This window comes from Sphaeramia orbicularis, chromosome 1, assembly GCF_902148855.1.
Source record: "Sphaeramia orbicularis chromosome 1, fSphaOr1.1, whole genome shotgun sequence".
In the NCBI taxonomy this organism is placed as follows: Eukaryota; Metazoa; Chordata; class Actinopteri; order Kurtiformes; family Apogonidae; genus Sphaeramia; species Sphaeramia orbicularis.
Window position 1 is genome coordinate 524,705 of NC_043957.1, and position 12,500 is coordinate 537,204.

Below are 12,500 nucleotides of genomic sequence, written 5' to 3' on the forward strand. Positions count from 1 at the left end.
ATCAGTAGATGGTTTAGATCAATGGTGGATATTTGGGTTTTTATGGGTTAATAAACTTTTCTTTTCTCCTTTAAAATGTAAAAATGTTTCTTATATTTTCACTTCAAATGTCAACGTCAGTTGCACTTATCTCACAATTTGCATAATTACCACGATATTTTTCTCTTAATAATAGTAGTTAAAATATATATGTATTTTTAGATTTTATGGGTTAAGGGTTATATTCTCTGTTACATCCCATTCTTAAATGTCACATTGTTGTGTTTGTTTTAACTTCTCAGTTAAATTGTTCTATTTTTATACATCTTAAACTCTCTTGTTATTTAGTGTGGATGGCAAAACAAGAGTTTTTTGTACAAGGAAACCTGTTTCTTTACTGAACACTCCCCTCTTCAGGCATGAAATGGAACTACTGTGCTGTTCTTCTGTCTAATGTTGCTATGATTCTTGATATTTGTATTATTATGTATGTTTTGCTAGTTTGCATATATGTTAAATTTCATTGCACGTTTGGAATAAACCACTAAATTGCTAAACATATGACAATAAAACATTCTGAATCTTGTTTCATGGAACCCTAACTTTTCACATTTAAAAATGATAAACTATGTAGAACTATTCATTCATGTGTTATTAATGTTCATGAACCTCCTCAGACCCAGCCACGGGTTTTCTGTCCACATTTATGGACAAGAGTTTCACAACTTCATATAAAAAAAAGAAAAGAAAACCGTCCAACACAAAGGACATTCCATCAACATTTTAAAAACTGCATCTGAAAAAAGTGTTGCATCCTGGTGTTTCCAACATAGACACTGGTTGAATAAAAACAAAAAAAACTGGTACTGCTGACATTTCCTGGGTCTGAGGAGGTTAATGCTAAATTAATATAACTCTGTTTTGTTTTTTTTTTGTTTTTATTTAGTATTTTAATAACTTTAATATTGGGAATGGACCCCAGGAAGAACAGTCTCTCCTTTGGTACAGACGAATGGGGATCCTTAAATAAAGAAATAAGACAGTGTTCTGTTAATGGCTCACTCTGTGCTTCATCTGTCTCTACATATTTAATGGACACTAGTGAAGCAGCAGTTTGTTGTTACCCTGAGGCCACTTCCACGCAGACAAAACCGCCGCTCTCAGACCGTGACCGGCACAGCAGCGATACGACTACGCCGACCAACGCCAGCGCTGACTGATTAGACCGGTGATCGTGATTGTTGAGGGAGATACTCAGTGACGGATGACTCATCTTCTTAGCTCTGATGTGTGAAATGTGGGTGTGAGGCAGCAGGGGTGTGTGTGTGTGTGTGTGTGTGTGTGGTGAAGACAGTAGCACTCACCACTCGCAAATCAGCTCATCATGATCGCTCGCAAATAGTCTGTCATGAGGACTTGTCACCAGAAGTGGAAACATCTAATGCCGCATGGTTAAAATAATCCACTACAAATGCAAGTACAAGTATGGATTATTGGAAAAATGTAGAGAAGTAAAAGCAGCCACTGTGCAGTTTATATGTTTTATATTATATGACATTTATAGGTTCATTTTACTGCTACACATGTTTAATGTTGAGCTCATTTGTTCTAATTCATTAACTGATGGAAGTTTATTTTGTAGCGATGCATCATTATCTGACCAACCGACAGGCCATGAACTACTGTGAAGGCACTCTATATATATATATATATATATATATATATATATATATATATATATATATTAATATATGTATATATATATTTCCTATAACGCTGAACGTATCATATTTGATATTTGATCCATGAGTTTTGAAGCCCTCTACATGATCAGTGTGATATTTTTTGTCGTGTAAAACCTGATGTATACAATTAGATCCATGCAATACACAGATAATCCACCAGGGGGAGGAGTTCTTTCACCAGAGGCCTTTAGTGACACTACAGGACTGACATGAATGAGGAAGAACTGGGAGCATTTAGAAAAGGAATTAACTATTGTTAGACATGTTATTTTATGTTATATTGTTGTATTATGTTGTGCAGTGCATTGTTATATTATGTTTTTGTTTGTTCAAAAATAGCAACATTTAAGCATTGAGACCCAATGTATCAAATATGATACAAAATTGAAACTCATACATGGAAATTGGTATTTGAAAAACATTTTTTGGTTGTTCAGAAGGACCACTAAAGGCTCCAGTTTCAAAGAACTGGAATTTTCTGTCAGTGAATTAATGGTTCAGGCTTTACAGGGTTAAATTATTGTCTTCGTTGTCATCTTCATTAGCATTTTCTTCAAACATCTTGAAACTGCTGGTCAGATTCATTACAAATTTTATATGTAGCTTCCTGTAGCTGGTTCACAGATTTGAGAAGTTTACATTTTGGCCTTTTTTTTTGTTTTTTAATTGAATATAAAAAAATTTGCTTTCACTTACTGATGGCTTATAAAGTGGAAATAATTTGAGATACCAATAAGAAAGTTATCACAGAAGCCGCCGTTGTCTTCAAGAGTAACATGAAATGCATGCTGGGATATTTACCAGCCAAGTCCACATGAGTCACCGATCAGTGTATCCTTGATTTAACCCATCAAGACCCAGAGCTACTTTTGTGTCAGTTCCCAAATGAATTTTTCTCTATATTTAACCTTTCTTAAGTGATTTATCACAACTGATTGTAATATTATCCTCCTCATTTTGTGACTTTTCAGTGTACATCATGCATTTTCCTACACTGAATTCACTGATCATGCAGATGTTCATAAATGCTCAGTGTAAAGTTGAGGGTTATTCTATCAGAATCAGAGAAAACTGAAGAAAAACTAATTTTTCAGCAAATCTGTCCTGAACTGAACATAACCCCAGTGTGTCCATCCACTGTCATTGATCCAACTCCATGGGTTTGACTGGAGAATCAATGTTGTAGAAGATGACGGTGTTTCCATGGTAACTACAGAGCCTCTGAACGTCCAAATGGGTCATATCTGATGACCAGGAAAAGATGAAGAACTGTATTTGACAGCACTTATTGACATGTATTGATAGGATTAGTGGATCAGCAGGTATGAAACAGTTCAGATCAGCAGATGGGTTTGGTCGTCGGTGGTTGTTTGGGTTTTTATGGGTTAAGCTAGGAGACAAGAACAACATGTGGGTTTTCCACTTCTTGGTTTGTGTGAACAGTCCCGACTGATGACGGTTTACAAGATAACGGAAAAGAATGAATACTGAGATACGACCCGAGCTCTGTCACTCACCTCCCATGATGACCTCCTTCCTGCCTGAGTCTGAAGACCACAGTCCACTCTACTCTGGGTTCTTACAAGTTTGTACAAGTTAACTTTCAAACTTTTTAAGACTTTAAGACTACTTAGAACATATTTAATGCCCATTTCACAGCTTATTTCACGGTCATACTGGCAAAAATTTGTGACTCCAAGAATTTAGGAAAACCAAGTGTAGAATGATCTTTTCTCCAAACAGACACGATTACATTTGTACTTCCTCATGGTTACTTTTTGCTTGTGAGCCTTCCTTTAAAGTTTCCAAAGTCAACTTTATCGGGCGACACGGCATGACTAACGGCTGCATGTGTGTTGGGCTGAATGTTCTGTGATCATTTCTGCAAAGTTAGTGATAATCGGTTCCTAATTTCAGTATAAATTGTTGGGTTGGACCAGGTGGAACTGAGTCGACTAACGTTACTGTCTTTGCAGTTTGGACATTTAGCAGACACATTTAAACACAACACAGCCAACAAGTTTATGACAACAGAACTTCAGACCTACCATATCAAATTTAATACCTTTTAAAGACTTTTTTAAGGTTTTAAATGCAGATTTGTACATTCAAGACTTTTCAGACTTTTTCAGACCCTGCAGGAACCCTGTCTACTTGTTTGTTCGGTAGGGATGGGAATCGAGAACCGGTTCTTTTTGAGAACCGGTTCCCAGTAGCTCACTTCCTTGGAATCGTTTGCCTGCCTGCTTAACAATCCTGCTTAACGATTCTGCCTTCGATGTGCATGTGTGATGACGTCACACACACTGCATCGTTTTGGTTCAGAACGTAGCCAACACGGCGTCGCGGCAGAAACGCTCCATATACGACTATATTTCATGTGCAGAGACCACACCAGCTCCACTGGAACACTGTCAAAGCTTCCGTTTCCTCCAAGGGGGAAATCCCTCCAATCTGCTCAAACATTTGTCCACAGCATGCAGTTCATTCGCAGGAATGTCACATATTTGATTCGCTAATTAGCGGCACATGTGAATCTAGCAGCAGAGCGAACACCAGGGTGTCGTCTGGGCTTGATTCTGGGGGGGGGGGGGCAACAAACATCCTGCCCCCTCAGATAAAAGTTTCTGATGGTAGGGGAAAGGAAAATGAGGTGAACAACAGCAGGAGACATAGAGGAATTAGTAAAGGGTCTTATGTTTCAGTTTGACTGTACGGTGCCCCCCCCCCCCCCCGGGCCCGGGGTCACCTGTTATTATTAGTTCATACTGCATATGTTCTATTTTCTGTGCCGATGGAAATATAAAAGACAGTTCATGCAAACAAACCCATTTGTACTTTTTGATTCCCTCACCCAGTGAGAATCCATAAGGAATGGGATCTGTGAGTAAAATCGATACTGGAACTGGAACGGTTCAATTCTTACCGATTCCCATCCCTACACTGTTCGTCTTATTGCCTGAATCTTCCATGTGTCATCAGATCGTCTCTTACCTGAGCAGGAGAGTAGAGTCGGCATCGACGGTGTGTATGTCCTTCATGAGCTGCACCGCCGCCTCCCCCGTCTCGCAGCGGCGCCATCACCCCTCCGCTCGGACCCCCCACGGCGCCCACTGTAATCACGCCGGCAGCTCCTCCGCCCACACCGGCCCCGCTCGCGGCGCCGGCCGTGGCCCCGGCGATGGCGCCGATGCCTCCCATCATGCAGCAGAGGCCTCCCTGGGCCAGCTCCAGCTCGATCTCAGCGTCCATCTCGGCGTCCTCCTGCGCCTCCTTGTTGGAGTCGTCCAGGTGCTTCATGAGCACGGCCACCACCACGTTTATCAGAACGAACTGAGCCGTCAGCACGAAGGACACGAAGTACATGGGGGAGATGAACTGTAGTCCAGCGTGGCAGCCGTAGTCGGAGCCTGGTCGACCTGGGGGGCACTCCCTTAGAGTGTCCTGGAGGGAGGGAGGAAAGGGAGAGGGAGGGAAGAAAGGGAGAGGGAGACACGTGAAAGAAGACAGAAGCAGAGGGAGAGTGGGTGGAAAAAAAACATAAGAAGAACAGGTGAAAAAGTAGGCGGAGCATTTTAAAACCCCCGCCCAGGTGCACTGCGGCTACCCGATACGTACCCGGAAACCAGACTGGTACCCCCCATGCACGACGCACAGAGAAACACATCTACATCCTGTCATGAGTTTTGCTCTTCATGTACTATTCACAACAGTTTGACAATATTTCAGTGTTGAAAGCATCAATCAGCAGTGTTTAAGCAAAAGATCAATTTACTATTGAGAACATGTTCTTGACTTGCTTCATCTTCAGAGGTGGATCCTGTTTGTCCATGAAACTTTACACTAAATGATCATTTAGCTGTCCAGCCGGTTTGCCTGCTCAAAACTAATAGTGTTTGAAAGACTGTATTTAACGTCGGTGCGTGAGGCAGTGAAGGAAACACTTTGTAGTTTGAACGATTTTTCACTCTATCATCATGCAAAGAAATCACACACAGCTTCTTGGCATTGATCAAAAATGAGATATTGGGGTCCGGCCCACCACCTAGAGGAGAAGAAGACTGTAGAGTTTTTCCTACAGAAACTGACGTGAATTTCATACAATGGCGACATGTTATTTTTTCCCATTAAATCTTTCTTCGTTATATTAACAATTATGTACACGGAATCAGCCGTAAATGACAACGATGAATGACGGATGTGACGTAATTTCACACCTGTGGGGTACTGATCCAGTTTCTGGGTACGGATTGGGTAGCCACTTGCACGACACTTTGTTCCTCCTGCTCACTGATACCCTGCCTACCCAGGGATGAATTTGGAGACGTAACTTTCAATCTTTAAAAAAAGAAATTGTAAAAATTTGTAATAACAAACAAACATAAAAAAAAAAAAAAACAACAGACAAAAATTGAGAGATAGGCACATGTAACAAACATGTATGTGAAATTTGAAAAGAATAAGGTGAATACTGTCTGAGAAATCATTTGGACACATTTTCTGAGCTGAAATTTTGAAAATGTGCCAAAAAAATCCCAAAATTTAAATTCTGCTATCAAACTGTGCACTGCACCTCTCCTAGGAGTAAAGAACATGTGTGAAATTTGAAAATAATCAGCTGAATAGTCCAAGAAATGGGATGGAATTCTAGACATAGACTTTATTGATCCTAAACTGGGAAACTGTAATGCAGCAGCAGCAGCAGCAGCACGACACAGTAAAACTAGAATACAAGAGAAAACACAATGCATCATAAATGAGACGTATAAAAAATCAGACCAGCGTCCCTGTATCTTAGCGTCCAAATTCAAAGCTGTGGTAAATGTATCCAGATCCATTTCTTCTCCCCCAGTTCTGTGTATTTATTCTATTACAGAAATAGTCCATGTTTTGCTCATATTCAATCAGATCTGTACAAAATTCAAACTCACACTTGATATCATTGATACTGATTTATTGGATCAATCCACTTCCTATCTGTTAGAATGGGAACATTTGTCAAAGTGGCACCAAATCCAGAATCAGATCCAGATCCAAATAATTTAAATCCCTTGTGCTGACATCATCATACAAAAGCTGGATACCAAGTCTGAAGTCAATCGGAAATGTAGTTTCGGAGAAGAAGACGACTGAAATTTTTGTAACCGATGACAGACGACAACGACAGACGCCACATGACGACAATAGCATATGGCCTGTCGGCTGGTAAGCTACAAAAAAAAGGATAAAAAAACAAAACAAAACAGAAATGGTAGAAAATTCCAGTAATAAAACAATAAGGTGCAACAATAAACTGTAATGTGCAAAATAAAGTGGATAGTATATAAAGTATGTAGTGGAAATATGTTTATGACCAGGATGAAACGTCAAACTCTAGGACGGACAGAATTCCTGGTAGATCTATGGAATATCTGTATAATATAATAATATATGATTAATAATAATGACATTTCCGAGGGTAGATAACAGAGATAAAAGAAGCAGGAAAGGGTGGAGAGTACAGATTACATAGGAGTTAATGGGAAGAGAATAAAGTCTGAAGACAGTGAGCGTTAGTGGCATGTTGTCGTTTCTTCAAAGCGTTCATTGTCCAACTTTCACTGAGACGTTTTGAACATTCACATCTGCAGTCGCTCTTCCTTTCATCCGCTCACTCACTGTGTAATCAGCGCTGTGGTAAAATCTTAAGAGCTTAAGGTACTTAAGTGTGATTGGAGTGTGAGGTTTGATTGAGGTGGCAAATGAGAGAGCAGATCAGACACTGATTTACTGAAGGATTCCATTTCCTCCAATATTCATGGATCTGTTTGGACGTGCTCCAACGTCGGAGGAGAAACTGAACTGAAGAGCTTCCACTTCAGCGGGGACTCAGGTCAGTGGATCTGTAGGTAATTGGATTTTATTTGAAGAGACAAAAAAAACTAGTGGTTCATTGATTTTTGCTTTAAAATAGAAGAATTAAAATTGAATTTCAAGGGGTTTTTCTATTTCACTGTCACAACAGATAAACCACATTTAAAAAAATGGATTGATTTTCATTTTCTCTTTCTAATAACAAAAAAAAAAAAAGTTACCACCTGACAAAAAATGGAAAAACGGGCCAAAAATGCCTGATTTTTTCATTTTCTGAGATCAGATGTTGTCATTTTGAAGGAAAGAGCGTTAATGCCTCGGTCACAAAGATTCTTATGAGCGACGGGTTTGGACGAATCTTCCAGTTTGTATGAAATCTGGACATCGTAGACATGCTCCCTCCATGAATGTTTACGGACTCCAGATTTCGTATGAACTGGGAGATTCGTACAAACCCATCGTTCATAACAATCTTTGTGACCTAGACTTTTTTTTTTCTATAAAATCTTTATTCAAGAAGGTGAAGTATACAATCAATGCATACAACAAAAGAATAAGGAGTTTGCCAGAGGGAAGGATTATACAGTTATTATAGCACAATGTCTAAATCACAACAAATACTGATGGTTTTTAGAGCCTTTTTATTTCCAGATTTGTCTGAAAGTTTTAAATTAAGTTAAACATCTTTCAAAAAATAAATAATATTTGGTTCTGTGTTACAGAACTTACATTTGTAATGAAAAATTTAGCAAGCAAGAGAAATAAGTGATTTTTTTTTTTTTTTTCCCTTTTGGGGTATTTGTAAAAACTAAACCATACATTTTTCTGAAGGCTCTGAGAACACGGTCGATAATAAATCTGCTGAAGTCCCTCCACAGTTTTTAAGTGCGTGAACAATGTCAGAAGAGGTGCAGCACAGTCTCTGGACGGTCCCCACAAAAAGAACAGTTTTGACTTTCAACATGTAGTGGTTCTTTGTGACCGAGGCATTAGGGCTCTTTCCTTGAAAATGACAACATCCAGTCTCAGAAAGATTTAAAAAAAAAAAAAAAAAAAAAAAGCATTTTTGGGCCGTTTGTCCACTTCTGTTAAGTAGTAACTTTATTTTTTGTAATTACAGAAAACAAAAATCACTCTGTTTTTTTAAATTTGGTTCATCTATTTTGACACTGAAAAAGAAAAACCCCTTGAAATTCAATTTTAATTTGTCTATTTTAAAATGGAATTCAATTAACCACTAGTTTTTTTTTGTTTCCGAAAAGAAAATCCAATTATCAAAAGATACACTGACCAATTATCAATCAATCAAATTTTATGTACATAGCACCAAATCGTAACAAAAGTTATCTCATGACACTTTATATATCGGGTTGGTCGAAAACCAGACTATTATACTCCCTCCACCAATGTGTACGAACTCCAGATTTCATTTGAACTGGAGAATTCGTCCAAACCCAGCATTCAAAGGAATCTTTGTGACCTAGGCATTAGAGCTCCTTCTTTCAAAATGACAACATCTGGTCTCAGAAAATGAAAAAAACAGGTGTTTTTGGTCTGTTTTTCCATTTCTGTCAGGTAGTAACTTTCTTTTTTGTTATTAGAAAGAAATAACAAAACTCAGTCCGTTTTTTTTATATTTGGTTTGTCTGTTTTGACACTGAAAAAAGAAATACGCCTCAAAATTCAATTTTAATTCTTCTATTTTAAAACGAAAATCAATTAACCACTAGTTTTTCTTTTGTTTCTGAGAAGAAAATCCAATCAGCAACAGATCCACTGACTGACTCCAGCTGAAACACAGTGATTGGAGCTTCTACATGTTTCTGCACAGGGCCGCGCAGTAACCTCCTTTCTTCTGATGGAGTGTTTATGGCAGCGGTTTGGACAATAAGGGTACAAGGACAGCCGTCGTCGCTCAGTCAAACAGACAACCTGGTCCAAATGACAGATGTGATGTCAACAGGTACAGCGACAGGAATGCACAAAGCCAAGTACCTTCATGATGCCGTTCCAGTTGTCCCCAGTTGAGACCTGAAACAGGGTGAGGAAGGCCATCCCGAAGTTTTCGAAGGTGGCGTGGCGGCTCATGCCTTCGCAGGGGTAGTCAGCGTTACAGACTGAGGACGGAAAGGACAGAGGACACAACAGTTAAAGGAGTCTGACGGGTTCCTCCTGTCAACCTCATTTATATTTGTATATATACATATATATATCCTACAGCGGCTCTGGAGACATATGTGGTTCCCTGTGGTTTTGGAAAATTAATAATGAGTGTTTCATGACCCCGCCCTCCGAAGAGGAGGCCAGGGGTATTGTTTTTGGTTTGGTTTGTCTGATCACACTGCAGCAGCAAAACTACTGATTGAATTCCTACCAAATTGGGTTTACAGATTACCAGTAAAGATGTACTGATATGAACATTTCATATCACAGTTATTGTGACCAAAATTATCACGGTTATCATTATTATCGCAGTATTGTTGAAATTGTGCTCAAAATGTTCAAAAAGTACTAATACACACACTGAAAGAATTTAATCAAGTTATATTTTGATAAAACAAGCAAACAAACAAACAAATAACAGCACAATGTACTTTCTGTTACAGAAACATTCAAATATTACCATGTAAACATCAAACATACTAATGTGCATTAAACATGGAACTGTATGGACAATGTTTGACCAGTTTCCACAACAACAACTTTGAGTTGTTTCAGTTTCTTTTTCATGGATGGATGGATGGATGGATGGATGGATGGATGGATGGATGGATGGATGGATGGATGGATGGATGGATGGATGGATGGATGGATGGATGGATGGATGGATGGATAGATAGATAGATAGATAGATAGATAGATAGATAGATAGATAGATAGATAGATAGATAGATAGATAGATAGATAGATAGATAGATAGATTTATCATTATACTAATAATCATCACATCCCTAATTACCAGTGACCCAGAATAGATGTGATTACATTTAAGGAAGAGAAGGTCAAAGTTCAAATTTGTAATGACTTTTTTAAACCTCGTTTTTCCCCATATTTACTTGTCATGGGTGAAATTTCACATGTTGATAAAAACATCAATTTTGTTTGGATTTACTTCAGACTCGGCACATATATAGAGACAACTGATATGACATCAGCACATGCATAGACATGATGACATCAGCTGGATGGATGACAGAATAAGCTACAATACATGCGAGGGGTGAGATAAGTTCGATATAAATTAGCCAAGTTCAAAGCACATTTACTCATAGGTTAGAAATAAGTTTTGATACAGTAGACATCTTGATGCATTTTGACTAATGGGGCTGGAACGAATTAAATGCATTTCAGTTCATTTCAACGGGGAAAACTCATTTGATATACGAGCAAACTGAGTCACGAGCTCAGTCACAGAATGACTCAAACTCCTAAGTCAAGGTACCACTGGGTGGTCCTGTGGACAAAGACAAATAAGGGCAACGCTTCTATATTTGACCACAACTACAAAGAGAAACACAAACCAGAATGCTGCAGAACTGGCACCAGGACCAACTGCATGATTTAGTTTAGTTTCACATTCAGATTTTTTCACTGTCATTCAGACATTACATCAGAGATGAACTGCAGAACCAAATTACCATGCATTTGGCCATGATAAAAACAATTAAATAAAACACCATAAGAATAAAAAAGATAAAAAAAATAAATTATATATATATTTACATATGTATGTGCAAGATGGACATGCAAAATGTAAGTGCAAAACAGTCGTAATAAACATAAATAAATCAAGGTAAACTGTGGCTGAGGTCTGCGCAGTTTATTGCACAAAAAAGTGCGAGTTTGATTTTTGTCCCTTAAATAGCAGCAGATTAAAGGCTGAGGAAAGGCTTACCCAGCTCTCCAAACAGTTCCACTCCTAAAGCAGCGTAGATGAAGAACAGCAACATGAAGAGCAGACCCAGGTTTCCCACCTGTGGCACACAAAGGACAACACACATTTATCAATACCAGTTTAAGCACTGCTATTTGTCTTTGTTCAACAGAATTCTTCATTTTCCTACATTTACACGACCTTATATGTGCAAATGTCCTGACAGAACTGGTTATAGACGTAACAAATAAAAACAGAATTCAAACAGGTTGTAGAAATCCAGTGGATTTTTGCCCAAATGAATCTACAGATAGTTTTTCAGCAGCCGGAGGGTTCAAATTCAAACTCTCTGAACGATTAGGGTCCAAATACACCAAGAAATGAAGCACAGACTAAGAAAAGTGGGTTTAGACTAATGTGAGCCCTTTACAATAACATTACAGTCAGTATGGCCTTCACAAACAGGTTTTCAGGGGGTGGGGCAGTGCACTCCAGGCCCCTCCCCTGTGGCGCCGCTTAAGCTTTTGTCCTGATGGCATTTTCCCCTTACATTTACTTTTACTCTGTAAGTAGTTCTGAAACCAGTACTTTTACACTTTTACTGGAGTAAAAATCTTGAGTTGATACTCTCTATACTTCTTTATTTATTTTTACATTTTTTAATATATTTTTATTATTTATATGTACTTTTTTAAAAATATATTTATACATTTACATAAACATGTACTTAGACATAAGGAACCACACAGACCCAATACCAAAAAATTAATTATACAACAAACCTACACACTGAATAAACACCGAATAAACACCAAAATAAATAATATCAACTCCTCTTTACAATTGGAATTTCCCCTCGGGGATCAATTATCTATCTATCTATCTATCTATCTATCTATCTATCTATCTATCTATCTATCTATCTATCTATCTATCTATCTATCTATCTATCGTTCTATCGTTCTATCTATCTATCGTTCTATCTATCTATCGTTCTATCGTTCTATCTATCGTTCTATCGTTCTATCGTTCTATCGTTCTATCTATCG

The 12,500-nt window shown here is 38.3% G+C and overlaps 1 protein-coding gene across 1 annotated transcript in view; it reads right to left on the reverse strand.

Annotated features, from left to right (window-relative positions):
* LOC115428136 (voltage-dependent T-type calcium channel subunit alpha-1I-like) overlaps positions 1-12,500 on the reverse strand; it is a 432,180-nt gene that overhangs the window by 76,627 nt on the left and 343,053 nt on the right. Inside the window, 3 exon segments of the mRNA XM_030146986.1 lie at positions 4,719-5,168; positions 9,573-9,694; positions 11,473-11,551. Of these exon segments, the coding sequence (XP_030002846.1) occupies positions 4,719-5,168; positions 9,573-9,694; positions 11,473-11,551 (651 nt within the window).